This window comes from Paroedura picta, chromosome 2 (assembly GCF_049243985.1).
Source record: "Paroedura picta isolate Pp20150507F chromosome 2, Ppicta_v3.0, whole genome shotgun sequence".
NCBI classification, from domain to species: domain Eukaryota; kingdom Metazoa; phylum Chordata; class Lepidosauria; order Squamata; family Gekkonidae; genus Paroedura; species Paroedura picta.
This window is the reverse complement of record NC_135370.1, coordinates 44675785-44698306: the sequence shown is the minus strand read 5'-3', so window position 1 is coordinate 44698306 and position 22522 is coordinate 44675785. Positions and strand designations below refer to the sequence as shown.

Genomic DNA, 22522 nt, shown 5'->3' with positions numbered 1-22522 from the left:
GCTGCTTCCCACCATACTGGAGTGGGGGTCCCCTGCCCCAACCCCCCCCCCCGTTGCTGTTGCCACCACTTCAAAGCGCTCCTGGTGCTTCCGGCCCCACAATGCATGTGTGGGGCTATTGCGCTGGTGCAGTTCCTCCTCTGTGCATACACGGAGGATGGAGAGGCTTTTGTCCCCGCCACAACAGCACAGCGGCAGTGCAGCATAGCTGGCATAATGAGTCACAGTAGTTTTGTCAGCCCCACCCACCTCACAGGGTGTCTGGTGAGGAGAGAGGAAGGGAAAGTGATTGCAAGCTGCCTTGAGACTCCCTTGGGTAGTGGAAAGTGGGGTATACAAGCCAAGAAGAAACCCCCAGAATGCACACTGGAGAAGTTGCTAAAGGCTTCATTGTACATTACAGAGGTATACACAACCCTTCAAATTCCCAACCAAGATATCATAGCTGTACAAAGTCTACCATGAGGGAAGCAGACAATTATTATGGCAGGAAAGGAAAAGAGGTGGAGGAAGTAACTTGTTTATGAAATGGGAATGCCCTTCCTCATAAAACGTTGAGTTCACCCGATAAGCCTAATTAGCAGAACATCCAGGACAAACAAAGAAAGTGGTGCTTCACTCGAAACTCTGTAACTTCTTAAATTTATGAGTGAATGATAAGGTGACAAAGGTGGCTGAAATGGCTTTAAAGAGGACAAGACAGCTGTATGGAGGTTAACTAGTCATAGTGGTAAACATGCAAATTCCAGGCTCAGAAGCTATGGACCTTGGAAGGCCAGCTCTTAGGGGGCGACTGCATGAGAGGCCTGTTGTTTTCTTGTACCACTTGAAACCCTTATAGGGACACTTAGTTGCCCAAGACAAGATACATGGGTGGACCAGAATGATGCCACAGATGAGGCACTGAAATATACTGCGGACAAAAGGCAGAAAACCCTTTGCTCTTTCTTTTTATATTTTAAACAACATATTCTGATTAGGCAGAGGAGGAAAATACGAAAGATACTCAAATCACAGCAGCTTTCCAAATGTGGATACAGATAATAGCCCTTTGTGCTTGGAAGTAAAGTCTGAAGCATGGATTGCCATCCTTTTAATTAGAGGCATACTTCCAAATACAAGCTTAGGCTGTAAGCCAATAGTACATTAACATGCACCACAAAAAGGAAATGTGGATTTTCAACCGTTTTAAAGACTTGGAAAAAAGTATCAATTTATGCATTCTGGTAACATACATTCCCTCGGAATCAATGTAAATTGCCAATTTTTGCCTTTTTACACCGAGGTGGCAGCTGAAAGTCTTTCGACATGATTTGAAGAGAGTGGTTCAACTGTTCTTTATATGCCACTGCAACAATAGTGGGTCCTGTATAGTGAATTGGGGGGGGGGGGAGAGAAATCAGGACTCCATGAGAGTCACAATTTACAATCAGGGCTGCCCCCAAACATTGCAGAGAACTTGTTGAAAAGTAGGATCTGGGCTTTGGGAGATTTCTCATATTACGCTGTGCCTAATCTGTGAAGTCAGACTTCTATAGAGTGCTTAGAAGCTCATGAAGGATTGATTTATGGAAGCCTGCAAGAAATCGGGACAGGTCAGTTGCAGGCTGCTGCAAGTGATTTAATGCACATATAAAAGTGATCTAGCATTATAGCACAGTAGGGAAGCATGAATGCCACCTAAGACAAGCAGTGACGTGGGTTTCCCAGAAAATTTTGAACTAGGACATGAGCTGGCTGACCATTTCTTTCATTTATGGTCAGTAAACTTTTTAAAAGGATGTCGATTTTCATCACCCAGGAGCACTAAGTACTTCCAACTGAAGTGTTTTCCTTAGGGGAGAAAGTGTGGTTCAAATGTCACATTCAAACAAAGTGTGGTTCAAATGTCACTTTCAAGCAAATGTAAAACTTCATACTATTCTTATGAAAATACTTGTAATAATTTAAAGACAATGTAGCATGCACTTACCTTAATTTATTATTTCTATTAGAACAAAACAAGCACACACAACTGCTAACTCGCTGATATTGGCAGAATAGATCTGGACAAAGCGAATCAAGTCTGCAGAGACGTGGGAGAAGGGAGAAATAAGACAACCCCAGCAGGCATGATTTTTTTCTGAGTCACATACGCCAGAAATTCAGGGAGAGGTGTTTAGTTCAGCCTCCATTGATTTGACCCTGACCTGGATAACCCAGGCTAGGCGGATCTCTTCAGATATCGGATGCTAATCAGGGTAGATCCTGGTTAGTATTTGGATCAGAGACCATCAATGAAATCCAGGGTTGCTCTGCTGCCACAGGCAATGGCAACCTACCAGTACCACCAGCAAAAAGATCTAGCATCCCATTCTGCCACTAGAAGGGTATCCTATGCACCAATGGACTTATACAGATGGACATATTCAATAACAACCAGCAGCCACAGGAATATCTTGTCTTAGCACTTTATCCCCCACACACACACACGCACACACACACAACTTTTTGAGAACAGGCAATATGCTCCCTGTCTTCAAATGGTTTTAATAAGTTTAGTTGAACTGAATTGTATGACGACATTTTATTGAATGTATCTCACTTGTAAACTGCCCTAAACCCTTCGGAAGGGCAGTATAGAAACTTAATCTGTACACCGCCCGTGGCGCCGCGGGCGCCACGGACTAAATAAAACAGTAAGGGGTTCTGGGGCGGGATGTGTCCGGGATGAGGAAGGGTCCGGATTGGACCCTTCCTCATGACAGACAACCGGAGGGACCAAACGGCAGGCGCGAAGCGCCTGCCGATTGGTCCCTCCGATTCCCAGCCCCAGCAACTGCGAGCCGCGCTCAGCGCGGCTCGCAGTTGCTCCCGGCCTGACGTGGTGAGAGGCGCGAAGCGTCTCTCACCGCGTCAGGCCGGCCCCAAGGAAGCCCCCGCCGCAAACACAACACAAGACTCCAGCCGCCGAGAAGCTGCAGAAAAAAAAAAACACCCCCGGAGGAGCCTTTCGCCGCTAGCGCGACGAGAGGCAGCAGAAAAAAAAACCCCTGTAGGAGCTCCAAGCCGCCGCGCCGACGAGAGGCAGCAGAAAAAAAAAAAACACCCCCGGAGGAGCCTTTCGCCGCTAGCGCGACGAGAGGCAGCAGAAAAAAAAACCCCTGTAGGAGCTCCAAGCCGCCGCGCCGACGAGAGCTAGCAGAAAAAAAAAACCCTGCAGGAGCCTTTCACAGCTCCAAGCAGCAGAAAAAAAACCCCGGAAGGAGCCTTTCACAGCTCCAAGCAGCAGAAAAAAAAACCCTGTAGGAGCCTTTCGCAGATCCAAGCAGCAGAAAACAAAACCCTGAAGGAGCCTTTCCCAGCTCCAAGCAGCAGGAAAAAAAACCCCTGTAGGAGCTCCAAGCCGGCACGCCCACGAGAGCTAGCAGAAAAAAAAAACCCTGCAGGAGCCTTTCACAGATCCAAGCAGCAGGAAAAAAACCCCTGTAGGAGCCTTTCGCAGATCCAAGCAGCAGAAAACAAAACCCTGAAGGAGCCTTTCCCAGCTCCAAGCAGCAGGAAAAAAAACCCCTGTAGGAGCTCCAAGCCGGCACGCCCACGAGAGCTAGCAGAAAAAAAAAACCCTGCAGGAGCCTTTCACAGATCCAAGCAGCAGAAAAAAAACCCCGGAAGGAGCCTTTCGCAGATCCAAGCAGCAGAAAACAAAACCCTGTAGGAGCCTTTCCCAGCTCCAAGCAGCAGAAAACAAAAAAACCCTGTCGGAGCCTTTCACAGCTCCACGCAGCAGAAAAAAAAACACCTCCTGGTGTCCCCTGGGTCCTAGCGCCCATTGCATTCCTGGTTGCAATGGGCTTTCTTGCTAGTAAGTAAATAAGCCTAGATGACAGCAGGCCATAAAACAGGACCAGTTTGTGAATATCTGAATCAAGTTCCTCCACCACTAGGTAGGACAGGCATCATGCAAAACACAAGTGGTGCAACAAAGAACCACAAGGCCTGGTTGCTAGAATGAAAGTAAATCACAAGAAGTGTTTTCTCCTGGGAGGAAGCTGCACCAATCTTTGAGGATAGGAATGTGTCTGAACATGCAGGATCTTCAGGTTGGTAATTTCTTCCCTTCATTTCTGACTCTTTTCTTAAGTACCATTTGTCTTCCTTCTAGACTAGTCTTGAATCCTCACATTAGAGCAAGAAATACCATTTTCATTTTTGAGGCAGCTGGGATAAATAAAATGAACCTGAACTATGCTGTTCTTCATTTTACAATTCACCTTTAAGGTACTATGACATTCACCAACCCTCAACATGGTATAATGGTTAAGAGCAGTGGCTTCTGGTTTGGAAAACCAGGTCCCTTCCCCCTACTCCTCTCCATATAGCCAGTTGGGTGATCTTGTGCTAGTCACAGTTCTCTGAGCTGTTCTTGTAGAGCAGTTTCTTAGAGCTCTCTCAGCCCTACCTACCTCATAGGTAGGGCTATTGTGAAGAGAGGAAGGGAAGGCAATTGTAAGCTGCTTTGAGACTCCTTCAGGTAGTGAAAAGTGGGCTACAAAACCCAACTCCACATCTTCTTCTTCAATTAATATAATAGTAAATGAAATGTATAATGGTAGTACTAATTAAATAACTAGATTTGACTTATTTTGCTCATAGAGAGAGCCTGCATTTGACAATCCACCATGAATATACAGGATTTGGTGAAATATTCACCTTCATGATCATCATATCTTTTTTACTATTTTAGAGTTATCTGCTAATGATTCTTTCTTTTTTCAGATATGCTCCATAGTCACAGTATATCACCTACAGCAACAAAGGAGGGATGTATGTTACCAAGAAACAACGTTAGATAAGTAGCTTACTCTTTTGGAGGGAGGGGCACAGCTTGAGACCATAGTGTCCTCCAGCATTCCCTTTGCCTCCCATTAGAACCCTGGAAGAGCCTTGATTATTGCTGGGTTGGGGTTACTTACACTCTGCTCCTTCTATCCTAGCTGCCACAGTCCTCTCTCTTCTAGTCTGGAGAGTGTTCTGCCCCATCCTCATCACGTCCTCCCCAGTCCATCCCAAAGGTTTCCCTGGAGGAGGGACATCCCTGGAATCTCACAACTCCCTTATCCTAGGGTGAAGCTTCCCACCTTGCAGGGCAGGGCCAATGGGATATTCCACCAAAATATCCATCCACCTCACCACAGATTACAAGAGTACTATTTCCAGCCTGTGAGGGCTCAAAGAAATTGAGACTACCCTTCTGCTCCTCCCATCCTTCCTTCCTGGAGGCAGGACCTGGATTAGGTTGTGGTGAGGCATCTTGCTGATGGGCCCTCTCAACAGTGGGGTTGAGATGTTGAACACATGCTGCATAAGGTTAATCTTTGCAATCTGAGGATTCATTATTGATGTGGAACATTTACTGGCGTGCTCCCTCAAATGGAGGTCTATGGACATGATGTCTGTAGTCCTGCCCCCAGGAACCGTGCCAGTAGATGGACCATGGCAGTGGCACCAGAGCACTGAAGTGCACTCATTGCTCTGGCAGCATCGCCCCAGCTGCAAGTCTTCTGAGGCCACTCCTGCCCTCCCAAAAGCGGGGCCAGCCTCGGGAGACTGGAGGGAGCAGGGCCAACACAACACACCAGCAGGTAATAAGAGGGGGCGGGGGAGGGAGGGAACAAGGATTCTCACTCCTTATGTGGATGTTCCTTATGTGAATGCTTGTTGGTTGATTTTTTACATTTAATTGTGATCTTAGCACATGACATTTCCAGCCTGTTTTTACTCCCAATGCAGCATAACCTTAAATATATTATTACACCTTGCTAGAAATTTGGTTGCCTCACAGTATTTGGGGATTTTGTCATTTGTAGTGATCTCCAGAATGGACTCCCCACAAATGGTAAGGTTGGCTGCAAATTGAACCTCATGTCTGTAAGCTTGGAGAAAAAGCAGAGAAACACTTCCCCCCCTGCTCCTTAGATCTGTATGGAACAGGGTAACTGCTTAAAAAGAGAAATGTGTGATAATAGATCAAAATCACAGCCTTTAAAAAAGTACGACAAACACTTTCAGCTCATTTTCATGCAAATATTCAAAACCTGGTACCAAGTCAAACTTAAGATATTGGTGCTTCCAGGTACCTCAGTCCTCCTTGCCCGCATTTTCCAGTATGCTCATAACCTAGAAAAGGAATACAAGCTTTCCGGCTTTTCAGGTCCCAAATGATGTCTCAATTTGGACTCAATAAATTCAGAAGGACAAAATATTCTTTCTACATTGGCTGAAGCAGCCATTGTTGTTAAAAGTGGAACTACATCTTTAGCGGCGACTCACGCCAAGTGCTTAAGTGACTTTTACCAGCTCACTGGTGTGACTTGCTTTAAAACATCAGCAGGAGACATGAAAGGTTCTTGAATGAGTCACCTTTATTATGGAGTTGGCATGATGGAAGGGTTTTTGCTAGATGTCCATGTAATAGCCAGTTCCATCTCTTGTCTTTCCTGTTGACAGCAATTTAATTTTTGCTCAACTAGGTCAACAAAACCATTTTAACAAAAGCAAACTTTTGTGCAGAAAGCCGTGGTGGTTTAATTCAAATTCACCCTGCTCCAAAGAGTTGTACATGATAATCTGTAGATATGACTGTCCACTCATCTATTTCAATAGAACTTAAGAGCACCTTATACTTAAATCCACATTAGACAATTACAGCATCCCTTTCCACCATGAGAGAAGAGACACAAATATGAATTTCAGTTTTGGCTTCAAAGCCCTCATATGTCTTGGAACCAGTATACATATATACCTTATGAAGCTAGCCTTTTTTAGAGAAGTGGGTTCAAAACCGGCTGAGTGGTCTTGGACCAATTAAGTCTGTCTCACATCCGGATTGGGTTGCTCGGCTCCTGGAGGCAGGGCCGGACACCACCCGGACAGGGTGGCTGTCCAGGCCTGGACAGGACTGCCCAATGGCTCTTTTAGAAATATAAGAGCCACTAATGGTTAAGATGTGTAAGTGCCCATCTTTCTCCCAAGTATCAACCATTTTCTAGAATCCATTGTATATTTTTACACAGCAGGCTTTATTGCTAGAATATTGTCATAAAAAACAAGAGTAAAACCCGAATACAGAAAAACAAACTAGTAACCTGCAAAAGAAACACAAAAACTCAATTCAACTGGCTACAGAGAAACTAAAACTATTCTTATAATAATAATGAATTATAAAAGGTTGCATCCAGCCAACCCCCCCCCCGTGGTATTTCTAGGAATCCCAAGCCCCCAGGAGTAGCTTTTCACTGCATTTCACAATGTCCCTCTGAAGGTGGAAGGTGAGAAAGTCCCACTCCATTCCATCAGTGGAGATTTCTCATGGGATCCAACCCAACAAAGTTAGTGTCACATGAGCATCTCTTTGTAAGGTATTCCATACAAAGTACTATAGAAATGGTGTTCTCTCTTTTGCTATCTGGGGTAAATTCCAAAGGTGGGAACAACGACAGCAGGGACTCCAAACAACTCCCGGAGACGTCACAGTGAGGAGCAGTATATAAATCAAATTCAAATGAATAAATAAAAATAAACTTGATCTTTTCAATTGCCTTGAATACATCTTAAGAAAACTGCCTTGAATTCTTGTAGTTCATTACCCATGATGCAGTCACACATTAAAATGGTAGTTTTGCACACATTATTATGTAATTATTATGTAATCCGCCTAGAGTCCAAGGAGGAGGGCGCACTAGAAAAATTAATTAATTAATTAATTGAAAAAGCAGCAAAGTTCAACTAACACTGCTTTCTAACCAGTACAGATAACGAAGAGGGGGTAGCCACAGGAGGGCTGACAAGGGCAATACCCCACCCAAAGCGTGCCCTGCTCCCCTCCACAACCCCCCACCCCAGCCTTCTTTAAAGCAAGCCTCTGCTTGTACACAGATAGGGATGACTGCTTTCAAAGTCAGTCTGATTAAAATAAGAGACTGGTGTCTCTACTGCACCTTTAACAAAAAAAAAGAAGAAGAAGGAGAAGAGGAAGGAGAAGAAGAAAAAGAGTTGGTTCTTATATGCCGCTTTTCTCTACCCGAAGGAGGCTCAAAGTGGCTTACAGTCACCTTCCCATTTCCTCTCTCCACAACAGACACCCTGTGAGGTGGGTGAGGCTGAGAAAGCCCTGATATTATCAGTGCTGTGGTGAGCCCAAGGTTACCCAGCTGGCTGCATGTGGGGGAGTGCAGAATTGAACCCGGCTCGCCAGATTAGAAGTCCGCACTCCTAACCACTACACCAAACTGGCTCCAACAAATAGTCACAGAGAACACATAAAGCTGCCTTATGCTGAATCAGACCATTGGTCCATGGGTATTTAGATGGGCGGTGTCTCTCCAAGATCTATTGGGAGTACCTTTCCCTTTAAAATGGAGATGCCAAGGATTGAACCTGGGACTTTCTGCATGAAAAGAAGATGCTCTACCACTGAGCCAGTGCTCCTCCCCACCGATTTCCACACAACAATCACAACAATAATGAATGTATTTCCATTTCCCAAACTTAAAAAAAATGCAGCTCAGTCATTGCTAAGGAAACTCAACTATCCCCAAAAGAGCTATCTGAGACACAGAATCTAGAATGCAGGCAACATATTAAGTGGGTAAAACATTTCATGCTAAGCGGGCCAAATCACTGCAGGTTTAAACACTTTGTGTGCATACTGAAAAACAGAGATCTTCAAAAACCAAGTTGTGCTTATGTCTCAACCTACTACCATAAATATATTATATATATTCATCCTCTCTGACATGGGGACAGCAGTAAGAACTCTTATTATGTCCACCCATAACTGCTGAAGACAAAACACTGGATTGTTATGTCACTGAGAGGAGAGTAGGGATTAAGGTCTTATTTTAAAAGCAGTATGTTACCTGGGTGGATTGTTGTCAAGACAACTGCTTCAGATTTGCCAGCTGCAGTGGTAAAGGCAACTGACAAACCTGACCAATAGGGATTTGGTTCATCAGGAAGTTCTTCTCAAACTTCATCAAAAAAAAGCAGGTTTCTGTTCCCATGCCCCCTATTCTTTTTTCAGAGGGCTTTCGGTTAAGTATGATCATGAATGGCTGTCAATACTCTGGTAAAGCTTGATGGTAATTTTTGGCTCAGGGAGAAGGCGCTGTTGGATTTCTTTCTTTCTTGGGTACCCTTCGGCCCATCTCTTGCTCCATATTCAGATAGCTGTGCAGTAAAACCGGCAAGCTTTCTGAGCGCACTGTTTATCTTCATTACTTTTAAAGGGCATGTCTGGGATGAAAACAATGATTGGGGAGATCTATCTCAGCAAGGTAAGTCAACATACTTTTGTCAAGCACGTTTGAATTTGGACAACAGGTAGCAGGAACTATCAACAAAATCCCCGCTAGAGGGGCTGGGGCAGGAGAGATTGGAAGGTTGTAGCCAAGAAGAAGGTGTCATCAAGCCTAGACCCATTTTATAATGGAAACAGCTTTTTGCGGACCCCCTCCCCGACATATACACAATGCCTTCTGGGACCTCTGAGGGACTTCCTGCTACAATAGACTGGGGCAAAACCAGGATTGGCTCTTTGCCTTGTGAGAAGATGGAAATGGATGTTAGGGAATATACTAGCAGCAGGGCCCGTGACACCTGCGGACACCAAAATGGAGACTGGATTATAGAATTGCACTTTCACTATGTACAGAAGAGAGAATCAGTAACACAGAAAAAAAGGGAGGGGGAAAATTGGTCAACAATCCTGGCTAGACAAGATTATCTTGCTTATGTTACTGGTATTCATCTAACTTAATGAGACTGCTGTTGAGTAATGTGTGTTAACCCTGTCTCTTCAAGCCCAAGTAAAGAGGCGTATACACAAGGTAGGCTACCTCAAAAGCCATGCTTTCCTGTAACGTCCTTTAAGCGTGCATGTGTGTAACAAGTTGCAGAGTGCTAGTTATTAAGGTCAAAAGCCAAGAGAGAAGAGTACTGAGATGCTTCTGCAGTCTAGTAAGCTGGCATGACACACAATGGATGCAGTAGGCTTTTGCCTCTCAAAGCTCACAACCCAACATCCCAGGCAGTCATCTGCAAATGCACATTTCAAGACCCATGAAGAACAACGTACAGAGAAGTTCAGGGATGTATAAGATTCAAGTGAATTAAACTATGCCCATACACAACACATCTTTTTTCCTATGAATGCGGTTCAGTAACTACTGGATGATCAGTTTTAGTACATCACCTGACCAGAACAAACAAACAAAACAGAGGCAGGCACACCTTCACCAAAAACAAACTTCACAGAAGAAAGTTCAAAGTCAGACTCAGAAGAGCCCCAAATTTCTCACTGAAACAGACCCAAACAAAAGGCACCCTTCTGGGGGAAACCCATTCCTACCTCTTCTTAAGCACACTGCAGCAAAAATTGCTGGGGGAACTCTCTTCAAACCTTATGTATTGTTCTTTAAATGTGCTGAAGAAACAAAATCAGCCCAGAGCCCAGGCTTCACTGAAAGAGGTCAACACCCCTCACAAAGCTCTTCTTCAACATTCCTCCTCAGCAGGGGACACCGTGCAAGTCATGCCCCCACTAACATCTGCTTTAAAGGCTCCAAGCCTCAGGAACACAAGCAAAGCCTAACCCACCCAACATGCCTGCAAAGCAGCACTCTCGTTTTCCATCCAAAATTATCCTCTGCTGTCTCTCTCCACCCCCCACCCCTACCCCCACTTCTGGCTCCCCCCCCGCCCAGCTCTTCTCTGTCTCCCTCTCAGCATTACAGCACAGGAGAGGGAAGGGCCTGTCCTTGGCACAGTAACGAGGAACATCTGTAACCACAGTCGCCCTGCGGGCATCCGAAGAAGATGAATCTCACATTCTTTCCTTTGATGCTGCTCCAGACTGCAGCCAGGAAAGGGAGGGAGCGAGCGAAGGAAAGTTTACAGATCCTCCTCCCTCCCTCCCTCCCTCCCTCCCTGCACAGCCGAGCCGAGGCTGCCCCCCTCCCCAAGTCCCCAAGCGCCGCATCCGAGCAGCCAGGAGAGGCTTCCCCAGGAGCAGCTTTCCCAAGGGCTGGAAAGGGAACTCCCCTCGGAAAGATTCGCTTTTGAAAAAGGGCATTTCCAGAAGCGGGGAGGCCGGCGGGGGGGGGGTGCATTCTGGATCCCCGGGAAAGCGGCGAGCGACGCCCCCCGCCCCACTCACCTCCTCATAGCCCCGCAGACAAAGAAGGCAGGCAGGCAGGCAGGCGGGATCCCTAGAGCAGGAGCAGGCGGCGGCGGCGCAGCAGGGGCTCCCCGGCCATGGGCTTTGCTGCAGCGGCTGGAAGCTGGGGAGACGCAGCCGCCCCGCTCACTGCACCGCTCCCCGCCGCATCGTCCCGTCCGCGGAGTGGGCTCCCCTCGCAATCGGGACTCCCCGCCGAGCCGCAGCCAGGCGAAGTGGGCAGGAAGGGGCCAGCCCAGCCGCAAGCCGAGGCCGAGGCGAGGAGGCGGGGCCAGGCGGGCAAGGCTGCGGCTGCCGCGGGAGGAGGAGGAGGAAATGGCTGCTCCCTCCCTCCGCGGCCAATGGGCGTCTGGAGCCGGGATGAAGCAGGCGGCGCGCACATCATTTCCTCCCGGCGCAGGCCCAGGCGTCGCCACGGGCGCCCCCTGCAGGCGGAAAGGAGGCCCGCGCCGCCTGCCGCCTTCGCCGCCGCCGCTGCAGCCGTGAGTCGCGTGACGCGCCCACTGCAGCCAGGTCCGCGCGCCCGTCTGGGAGCTGCCGCGCCATTTGTTTCCTCAGCCCTGACGGGTGCCGCTTCCCGCCCGCCGTTCTCCCTGATCTCAAGCGAGCAAGTCCCTTCGGCCAATACCGGAGGCTGGATGGAGGCTGGTGGGGGCCCCGACGAACGCCTTCTTTCTTCACTCTTAGCACTAGTTTTCCTGGGCTGATCTGCAATTCGAGTTTTGGTCTGAGGCTGCTATTTGCTTTTTCCAGATGGCGCACCGATAAAATAAAACCATCCATAAAATGCGCAGGACAATTTCAGAAGCGACGTTGTAAAGTTAAAAAATACAAACACTCTCCCCCTACTCCCCAATCAGCCCAAGGCCCTGTTTAGCATCTCCTGAACTGGAGCATAAAGGTCACACAAGTCTGAATGTGTTCACACTGGCTGTTACAGAATTCCAGGCTGGTTCTGAAAGGAGAAATGCAGTGACACCTGGAGAGCTCCAGCTGTTACAGTTGACCTCCAGACAAGAAGACTGGCTCCCCTGGAGAAAATGGCTGCTTTGGAAGGTGGACTCTTCGGAATTAGACACCACTGAAGTCTCTCCCCACCCCAATTTCCACCCCTAAATTCTTCAGGTGTTTCCCAAACCAAAGCTGGGAAGCCTTTGTGACTGCCTTTTTGGAAGGCATATTAATCTGCCATACTTCTGACGTTCTACTAAAGAGTACCGAAGGGTTTCCTCTCAACCTACAAACATGGCCCCCAAAATTGCATAGCCACTGGACATGGAGTCTGTGCCTGACTAGAAGCTCTTTTTAGGTATTCTAACTGTGTCTTGCCACTAAAAATATTCTGCATTTTATGTTTTTTTAAAAGGTTATCTTTCACTTTTTCACTGATGATATAAAAAACCCATATACTAACGCTTCGGATTGATATTCTGTCATTTAAATACCCTTTCTGATGTATTACTGGCGGATGATCCCTTTACGATATTTTAAAACCACTTAATGTTGGAAATGAGAGAAATTATTACGAATCAATATTGTGGATCTCATTTCAATAAGGTTTTATAGGGTTTAAGTTTAAAATTTGTTCGTTCTATTTGTAACTTTCAAGAAATAAATATATATATATGTCGAAGAGTTAATTTATGGAATATATTTTTGGTCTCTATTCACATGATGATATGGATTAAAGGGAGACACATAGTTTCCTGGCAGAGCCCAGATCCCAAAAGATCCCAAGTTGAATCCATGGCATCTCTCCAAAAACTATTTATTGTTAGTTGTTCAAGTCTTTGTATCTCATATTTCTTCACTCCTCCATAAAAGTGGACCTCCATATCTGTACCACATAATATTTAGAGAGCCAGTTTGGTGTAGTGGTTAGGAGTGCGGACTTCTAATCTGGCATGCCGGGTTCAATTCTGCGCTCCCCCACATGCAACCAGCTGGGTGACCTTGGGCTCGCCACAGCACTGATAAAACTGTTCTGACCGAGCGGTGATATCAGGGCTCTCTCAGCCTCACCCACCCCACAGGGTGTCTGTTGTGGGGAGAGGAATGGGAAGGCGACTGTAAGCCGCTTTGAGCCTCCTTCGGGTAGGGAAAAGCGGCATATAAGAACCAACTCTTCTTCTTCTTCTTCTATTTTTAGTGAGGCCTTGGAGAAGGAGCTGGCCTCAGCACTTAACACCCATTCAGGGCGGCTGTTCTCCCCGAGTGCCTCCTCCTCCAACTGGCTTGCCTGTCTGTCCAGCAGCCAGCCAATCGCCTTCTGTCCCTCACCTCTGACCACCCCCTCCTCCTTCCACTTTGAGGCTCAGAACCTGCTGATCACTGCTGTGTGAGAGCTGCCCCTGCTGGTGAATTCCCTTCCCTGGGGACCTCCAGCCTGCAGCCTTTCCAGGTCCTGGGGGGAGGGGGAGGCCATCCGCAGAGGTCTTCCACCCCATCTAGAACCCGTTGTGTTCCTGAATGCAACAGGCTTGGCCCCTAGTTGTAATAATATCTCAATACTAGTTGTCCTACTTTTAAGTGTGCACATGGTTGCACACCTGCATAGTTTCCTTTGTGGCCCCGTTCAAAATGACCATAGTTCTTCAGAGATGGTTCATTAAAAGAATGAAATTCCCTGGATGAAACCACCATCTCTGTATCACTTTACTCAGAATACGGCCAGCATCAAATAACATCCAGTTTAGAATGGTAATGTGAAAGAGGCTTGAATCCACCCATTCAAGAGTGTTTTAGGATCATTTGAAACTCACTTACTCCGGCATAACCTGAGAAATTTTGCATTGTTGTTCAATAATTTATAATTTTTTTAAGTATTAGAAGTGATTCTGGGATGTGGAAGGGTATCTCATCAGATCTTGGAAGCAAAGCTGGGTTGGTTCTTGGATGGCAGACCACCAAGGAAGACTTTGCAGAAGAAAGCAATGGGAACCACCTCTGCTGAATCACTTGCCTGGAAAACCCTGTGTGGTCTCCGTAAGTCAGCTGCAACTTGACAGCATTTTTCACACATACAGAAGTAACTCCCGGGATTATTCAGAATGGAGAGCATGCTGGAGGGATATTCCTTGTTATTGTTACTTTCTGGCTTCATGGCAGAGACTAGCACTGAAAAATAAATATATTCCTTGTTTGCAATTAACAACAGCAGAGACTATTTATTTTGCTGTAAACAGTAATTTACACGTTGTTAGGATGCTGTCTAAAGCTCTGACCATGAGGCTGGGAGTTCGATCCCAGCAGCCGGCTCAAGGTTGACTCAGCCTTCCATCCTTCCGAGGTCAGTAAAATGAGTACCCAGCTTGCTTGGGGGGTAAACGGTAATGACTGGGGAAGGGAATGGCAAACCACCCCGTATTGAGTCTGCCATGAAAACGCTACAGGGCGTCACCCCAAGGGTCAGACATGACCCTGTGCTTGCACAGGGGATACCTTTACCTTTTAGGATATAAAACTTGGATAACTGTATAGGCAGTTTGAGGTTGTTACTCCAGTAGTCTGGCTGCCCAGGTGAAAAATCCAACCAGATAAAACCCCACCGAACTCTGTAGGGTGCCAATCCTACATGTGCCAATGGAAACATGTTGTTTCTGACCAACCAAACCTGCCCCACTGGGTAATCTAATCTGGTTTCCTGGCATTGCTTGTTTCATCCTCAAAATACCTCTTCTAAGCAAAGAGTTAATCTTGGTTTTTCTTCTACCTCACTAAAGCAGGATGTTTCTGAAGACCCTAGAGGCATCACTTTGTGTCTGCTGGGAACACCTGCTCAGAAAAAAGCCATCACCGTTATAGGAAGATGTTTGCTTTAGAACTTGCTAACATTTTGTAAATGTTTCCCCAAAGACCCATTTTGTGAGGGCAAAGATTATCCTTTTTGAAAATTGTACAAGGTTCTATAGGTTCAATAAGGCTGTGGGGGGGGGGGAGTGTGAGGGAATCTTTAATCTAAACCAGGTGTTTTCAGTCCAGGTTTCATGAAACCCTGGGGTTTCTTGACAGCCCTGGAAGGGTTTCTTAAATGAGTGGGTGTCAATAACTTTTTTTATATCTTTAAAATGTATTAAATGTTCTTGTTGTTAATTGGATTTGTATACCAACCTCCCAAGTGGCTCAAGGCAGTGAATAAAATACTACATATACAATACCAATATGTGTTCTATTAAAATTAATTTTAATTTTATCCACATTTATCACGTCCGCAGTTGTCCAGTTCTTAAATTCCGTCCTGTCCTAGCTGTTCCTGCTGGGCATTCTGATGTAAGTTCTGGATAGGTTCTGGGGGGTCCAATAGATCAGGGGTAGTCAACCTGTGGTCCTCCAGATGTCAATGGACTACAATTCCCATGAGCCCCTGCCAGCAAACACTGGCAGGGGCTCATGGGAATTGTAGTCCATGGACATCTGGAGGACCACAGGTTGACTACCCCTGCAACAGATGCCATCATATCACTGACCACAACCAAAAGCCCTGCCCCCTAGTGGGCACTGATGGGCCTGAAGGGGGTAGGAAAGCAAGGGACCCCCAGGTGGACGTGTACACAGCTCTGCTTCCCAACCATATTCGGCACTATTGTGCCACTTCTGAGATTTCTCAAAGCCTGAAAAATGTTTCAGGGCTTTCTCAATGGTAAGAAAGTTTAGAAAGGCTGATCTAAATGATCCCTGTGGTACAAATGTCTGAGCCAATGTCTACTCCAGTTTTTACATCTGAAATACAGCAAAAGCACCTCATCCCTTAACTTTGCTTCATTCACTAAATTTTTGTTAACTCTGGTACCCATTGAAATAAACTGAAATTAAAGAAAGCAAAGCTCTCGTGTTTAATCCTACTTAGACTCAAGCTGGTACTTCCCCCAGGTGAAATACAATTATGCCTCTATCGTTGACGTATTCTGTAATGCATTAGGGCAGTGGTCCCCAACCTTTATATCACCGGGGACCACTCAACGCCGGGGACCACTCACCAGGGACCACTCAACGCCTTTGACTGAGGCCCGGGGGGGGGGTAGTTTGCTCCTCTACTCTCAACCACTGCCCTAGCGCTCTGATCGCTATGGTAATGTTTAAACATCCCTTCAAAATAAGATACAGACGCGCCACAACAATGAAGTGTGTTGTAAAGGGCTGCGGGGGGATGAAGTAAAGGGCCGGGGGGGGGGGAGAAGGCGTCCTTCGGGGCCCACCTCCAATTAGTTGAAGGACCACATGTGGTCCGCTGCCCACAGGTTGGGGATTGCTACATTAGGGAATGAAACAATTATTATATATACATATGGAACTAAGCTGTGCTCTATAACAGAGACTTTCATTCAGAGACTGACTTACCTGTGGGACCGCCTCTTCTACTATGCTGCCCAAACAGCATTGAGGTTATCAGACCAAAATGCTCAGGATCCCCCACCCATAAGTGTTAAGATTGGCCTGGGCCAGGGCCTTTTCAGCCTTGGCCCCAACCTGGTGGAACAGTCTACTGAAAGAGACTGGGGTCCTGCAGGACCTTAACCAGTTCTGTAGGATCTGCAAGACAGAGATGTTCCACCAGGCCCAGTATTGAGGTCAGGCAGAACAACAAAAGTGCTGGCTTCACTGGCTAAGTAGAGGAACTGCCTCTCTGGGAAGATCTGGACCCCCCACCCAAATCCCCTGCTGCTTACTGAGGGAGGCCGAAATTAAGTATATGATGTTTTATGATGTTCTGGTTTTTAAAGATTTGATTGTTTTAACCCGTGTTGTTACCCACCATGAACGATCAGGAAGGGTAGGATATATATATATATATTACTTCCCTTTGCTTGCTATAGTGGTTTTGAGGAGCAGGATAGAAAAGGGGGAAAAGAAACAGGAGAATCCAGCAGAAGCAGAACAAAACTTCTTTGAGCTATAGTTAACTCGTTCACGTTTCTTTCTATACGTCTTGCAAGCCCCTTTAGGATCAGAACTGCTGTTTATTGCATATGTGTTTGTGGAAGAAGCAGCTGGTTTAAAAATATTATACAATCCTTTCTTGTAAGGGAACATTTTGTCATCCAATACAATGGGGGGTGTAGTTATCAAGAACTGATTACATAATTTATGAACTTTTTAGCATTCTTATTACATTAGTCTATCGAATCGATATTTTATCTTGGATTGAAGAAAAATCCGCATTCAGAGGCAGTCAGGTTCTGAATCCCATAGCCAAGGGGAAGTCCTCCGCCTCTATGCCCTTTTGCTGGCCAGACAGGATGCTGGACTAGATGGACCACTGATCTGATCCTACAGGGCTCTTCTTAAAGTCTAAATTTTGTGGCATGTATGTATACCCCAGGACTATAAACCATTTAGATTTTGCTGTGAACTTTAAGCAATCAACTATTTGTCAATGGTGACCCTTTGTTCAGTTTTGAGATCCAACGATAAAAGCAATTCAGAATAGCAGCCCTGGAATCTCTCAGCCTTGACAGAACCCTTTGAAGATAATCCACTTTACAAGTACTTAATCAGCTTCTTTCTTCTGCCAAGAGGGTGTTGCTGCTGTTGCTTGCATTACAAAAGGTAAGTTAATGGTCATGCAGATACTTAGGGAATATGACAGATATATTGGCTAGGATTACTTGGAAATCTCAGGAAAACCACCCAAATCTAGCTTCTTCCCATTGTGCTAGGTTGCTTCTTGTGGATAGTCTTCAGACCATTTGGTGTGTGTGTGGGGATAAACCCTAATTATTGTTTACTTATCATCTTTGTTTTGGGCTTCTTCAGAACAACCCTCTTAACTTTGCAAATCTTATTTGTAATTTACAGTGGGGGGGGGGTTTCTGAAGCTCAGTGGAGTAGTCAATGGGCATATGGTACAGTGAGACTGTCGTCAGGACAACATTGACTGGATATTCCCTACTTGCTATTTTAGGATCGTAGCATCCACTTTGCGATAAATGCCCAACAGTTAGCTAATCGCAAGTGTTAGAAAGGAAGAAGCAGAGACATAATCAGCACAAATAGATCAGCTTTGCTGGAACAGGTCCAATTGAAAAGAGAATGGAGCATAAGGCCTACATTTCTCATTGCTACTTGGTCTGGTTCAGCCTGCACAGCAAATGCTAAAACCTGGGGTGGACCTACTCCCTGTTCTAGTAGATTAAAATGACCATAAAATACCGAAGTAGGATTCTTGGAACATAACTAAAAAATATTGCAAGCCTCGTTACAATAATGTCTTCAGCTAGTTGCCCTCTTAGCAGTTTGCCTCAGTTTTTATCCTAGTGTATGTGGCGCAAAGTGGTAAGGCAGCAGACATGCAGTCTGAAGCTCTGCCCATGAGGCTGGGAGTTTGATCCCAGCAGCCAGCTCAAGGTTGACTCAGCCTTCCATCCTTCCAAGGTCGGTAAAATGAGTACCCAGTTTGCTGGGGGGTAAATGGTAATGACTGGGGAAGGCACTGGCAAACCACCCCGTATTGAGTCTGCCATGAAAACGCTGGAGGGCGTCACCCCAAGGGTCAGACATGACCCAGTGTTTGCACAGGGGATACCTTTACCTTTTTTAACAATTGGAAATTTCATACTAAATAGCCTGTGTGTGTGTGAAATGCCATCAGGTTCAATCCAACTTATGGGGACTCTATGAATGAATGACCTCCCCAAAATGCCCCATCATTAACAGCCATGATTGCCAACCTCCAGGTGGTGGCTGAAAATCTGGAATTACAACTGATTTCCAAGTGGGTAGCCCTGTGGGTCTGAAGCAGTACAACAAAATAAAATCAGAGTCCAGTAGCACCTTTAAGACCAACAAAGATTTATTGTTGGTCTTAAAGGTGCCACTGGACACTGATTTTGTTTTTGAACTGAACTTATGTGGTTCCACACCATGACCTTTCCTCATTGTCAGATGAAAAAAGAATTGAATAGATGGTTCAATATAGAAGAAGAAGAAGAAGAGCTGGTTCTTATATGCCGCTTTTCTCTACCCGAGGGAGGCTCAAAGCGGCTTACAGTCGCCTTCCCTGTCCTCTCCCCACAACAGACACCCTGTGGGGTGGGTGAGGCTGAGAGAGCCCTGATATCACTGCCCGGTCAGAACAGTTTTATCAGTTCTGTGGCGAGCCCAAGGTCACCCAGCTGGCTGCATGTGGGGGAGAACAAAATCGAACCCGGCATGCCAGATTAGAAGTCCGCACTCCTAACCACTACACCAAACTAGCACTTGTATAGCCCTATATTCCCCCTAAGAATCTGGCAGTGCCATCCCCCTACATAGCAAGATTACACTTGTAAGTAAATCTAGTTCAGTAAAAGCCTCTCTCCCTGCCCCCTGCATTCCTTTGCACTTAGCCTAATTATTTCTTGTCTTTTCTCATCAGTCAAAATGTTAATTATCAGCTGTTGCCGAAGGGAGGGACTTAAGGAGTTCATTTTAAAATTTTATACTTAAAATATTTATACCTTGCCTTATCTCCACAAACTCCTGGCAATTAATAGAACAGCAAACGTGACAAGTTAAAACCAGTGCCCAGTCAATACACACAGTGAAATCTAGTACACACAGTTTACAACACAGCACAAACCAGTTTACCTTCCACCAAATGCCCTTGGAGACACACCTTCCTGAACGTGACATACCTTCCCGAACATAGCAAATGAATGTTCTTGAGGCACCTGCCCTGGTAGGCCATTCCAGAGGAATGGACCTACCACACAGAATGCCTGTGTAAGGACTGTTGCTGAACAGATAATACTAGGTTAAGACATTACCAGGAGGAGGATAACAAGAGTATAACTGACACATGGCACCAAGTCAAACATCACTGCTGATAATATTTTAGTGTTATTATTTATTATTGTACTAATACATTTACAAGCTACCAACAAGCTACAGACATGAGGGCAGCCAACATCCAGGAGGCACCATGAGATTTCCTGCTGTTCCAGCTGATCTCCAGGAGATCAAGATCAGTTCTGGAGAAAATGGCTGCTTTGGAGGGAGGCCTATACCCTGCTGAAGTCCGGCCCCTCCCCAAAACTCACCCTTGTGTTTTCATAACTTTTGTTACCATCTTTGTCTTGTTTATTAATCTTAAAGCTTGCTAATGCCCCATTTTTTTTTCAATTTAGCCATTAATAACAAGATTCCCTTTAAAGCAGTGGTCCCCAACCTGCGGGCCGCGGCCCGGCGCCGGGCCGCAAAGGCCATGGCACCGGGCCGCGGCTCCCTCTCCCCGCCCCGCCCCCGCAGTAAAAAACTTCCCAGGCCGCAAGCTTGCGGCCCGGGAAGCTTCTTACTGCGGGAGGCGGGGAGAGGGAATCAGGGCCGGGCCGCGCCTGTGCGGGCGCGGCGTGGGCGCGGCCCGATCCGCGGGCGTGGCCCGCACGGGCGCGGTCCGCGGGGGCGCGGCCCGATGCCCTGCCGGTCCCCAGCCTCGGAAAGGTTGGGGACCACTGCTTTAAAGGGTATGCCAGATCAACTGTGAAGGCCCTTCTTATAAGTTTCTGATTTAATCGTTACACCTCTAATCCTCTTGTCTTGTCTTATGTTTCTATTCAATATCTTCAGAACTTAAAAACAAAACAAAACAGGAGAGGGAACATTGGGCAATCTTGTCTTGTTCCTATTTGTATTCCACATGGTTTAATTAAATCTCAATTGAGAACTGTGAAGTGCATATCTATTTCACTCATAAAGTTTTAACTGAAGTTCATATCTTCTAATACTTTAAAGAGAAAAATCCAATTCATTATCAAAAGCTTTCTCTTCATCCAAGAAGATCAGTATAGCTTGATTGTCATTTTGTTTTTCCAAATATTCCAAAATGTCTAACAAAATTCTGATATTGAACTTCAACTGTCTTTTAAGGAGAAACCCACATTGATCTCCATAAATCAGTTCTTGCAAAAAAAAAAATTTCTCTATCTTTCAGCGAAAATAACTGTAAACAGCTTATAATGTTGGTCTATAATTTCTTAATGTCAAGTCCTGCCCATGTTTGGATATTAGCATTTTGTTGGCCTCTTTCCACATCTTTGGCAACTCTTTGCCATGTAGGATAGAGTTCATCATATTTTGTAAAGGCTGTGTAGATGTTCATCCTGAAACCACTTATAATTCAACTGAGATAATCCACCAGTCCTCGCACCTTTCCTGGTTTAATCTTTTTTTATATATATAGTTTCTACAACTATCCTCATCATTATAGGTTCATTCATATTTTTTCTTGTTCTTCTGTAATCCTGGATAAATTTTGTTTTTTAATATATTCATTCATAGTATTTTCACCAGTGGAACATCGTGTCCTTTATATAAATTAGAATAATAATTAAAATGTTTTTTTTGGATGGCAACATTATATGTCAATACATTATATATTTATGCAATATCTCCCTCTTGTAATTTCAATATCATTTTTCTCTCTTTCTTCAATGTATAAACCGACCATTTCCCTGGTTTATTTGCATATTCAAAGTTTAATTTTGCTTCCATGTGTCTTACTGTTAGCATAACTCTTGTTGCAAAATCCTAAGTTGCTGAGAAATTTCCATGAGAATTCTTTAATTCTTTTTTTCTTTTAATCTCATGAAAAATATTTTGTGTTTTCTCTTGCCTCTTCTTAGGTAAAGAATTATGTTGTATCAAATGGCCTCTGGTAAAGGCCTTAATTGCATCCCACATCATTCTTAAATCTGCACCTTTATTTACATTGATTTCAAAAGATTCTTCTAATTTTTTGTACAGTTCTCAACAACTGCCTCTTTTTGTGGCAATGTTTTGTTCAATTCCATCTAAATTCTTCCTTTTATGAAGCAAACTTACTAGGTATTGTTTTTAAAAGATATTTTTAAAAAAATTTAAAAGATATTTAAAAACAATATCTATTTTTTGAAAATATTTGTCCCTGAACAATATATTATTATTATTATTATTATTATTATTATTATTATTATTATTATACTTAGATGTATTGCCCACCATTCCCAGTGGCTCATGTCTCTGAACAATTATACTGTCTTGAGGTGCCATTTTTCTGTTTCCATGTATCAACCAAACCCAAATTGTCCATCAAATTAAAAAAAAAATCCCTTGGCAGTTTACCTTGAGTTGTTTTATTTTCCCCCCAGAAAGTCTATCCATTGGTGGAGAACTCACTCCATCCCAATCCAACATCAGACACCAAGTTTCATAATGAAAATCTATTAGTCTTTCCATAAGTTGTTTATAAAATGTCCCTTTATTCTCATTTGGGGTATAGATTCCCAACACCATAGTATTAATCCCAAGTAAATTAACTTCTGCTATGTTCATCCATCAATACCAATTTTG

General features: G+C 45.0%; 1 protein-coding gene across 1 annotated transcript in view; it reads right to left on the bottom strand.

The window, feature by feature from the left end:
- The window catches only part of ACVR1 (activin A receptor type 1), an 89577-nt gene extending 78071 nt beyond the window's left edge, over positions 1-11506 (bottom strand). The window contains exon 1 of the mRNA XM_077319999.1: positions 11198-11506. Coding sequence (XP_077176114.1) covers positions 11198-11205 — 8 coding nt within the window. The 5' untranslated portion in view covers positions 11206-11506. The remainder of the gene's footprint in view (positions 1-11197) is intronic.
- Positions 11507-22522: the final 11016 nt, after the last annotated feature.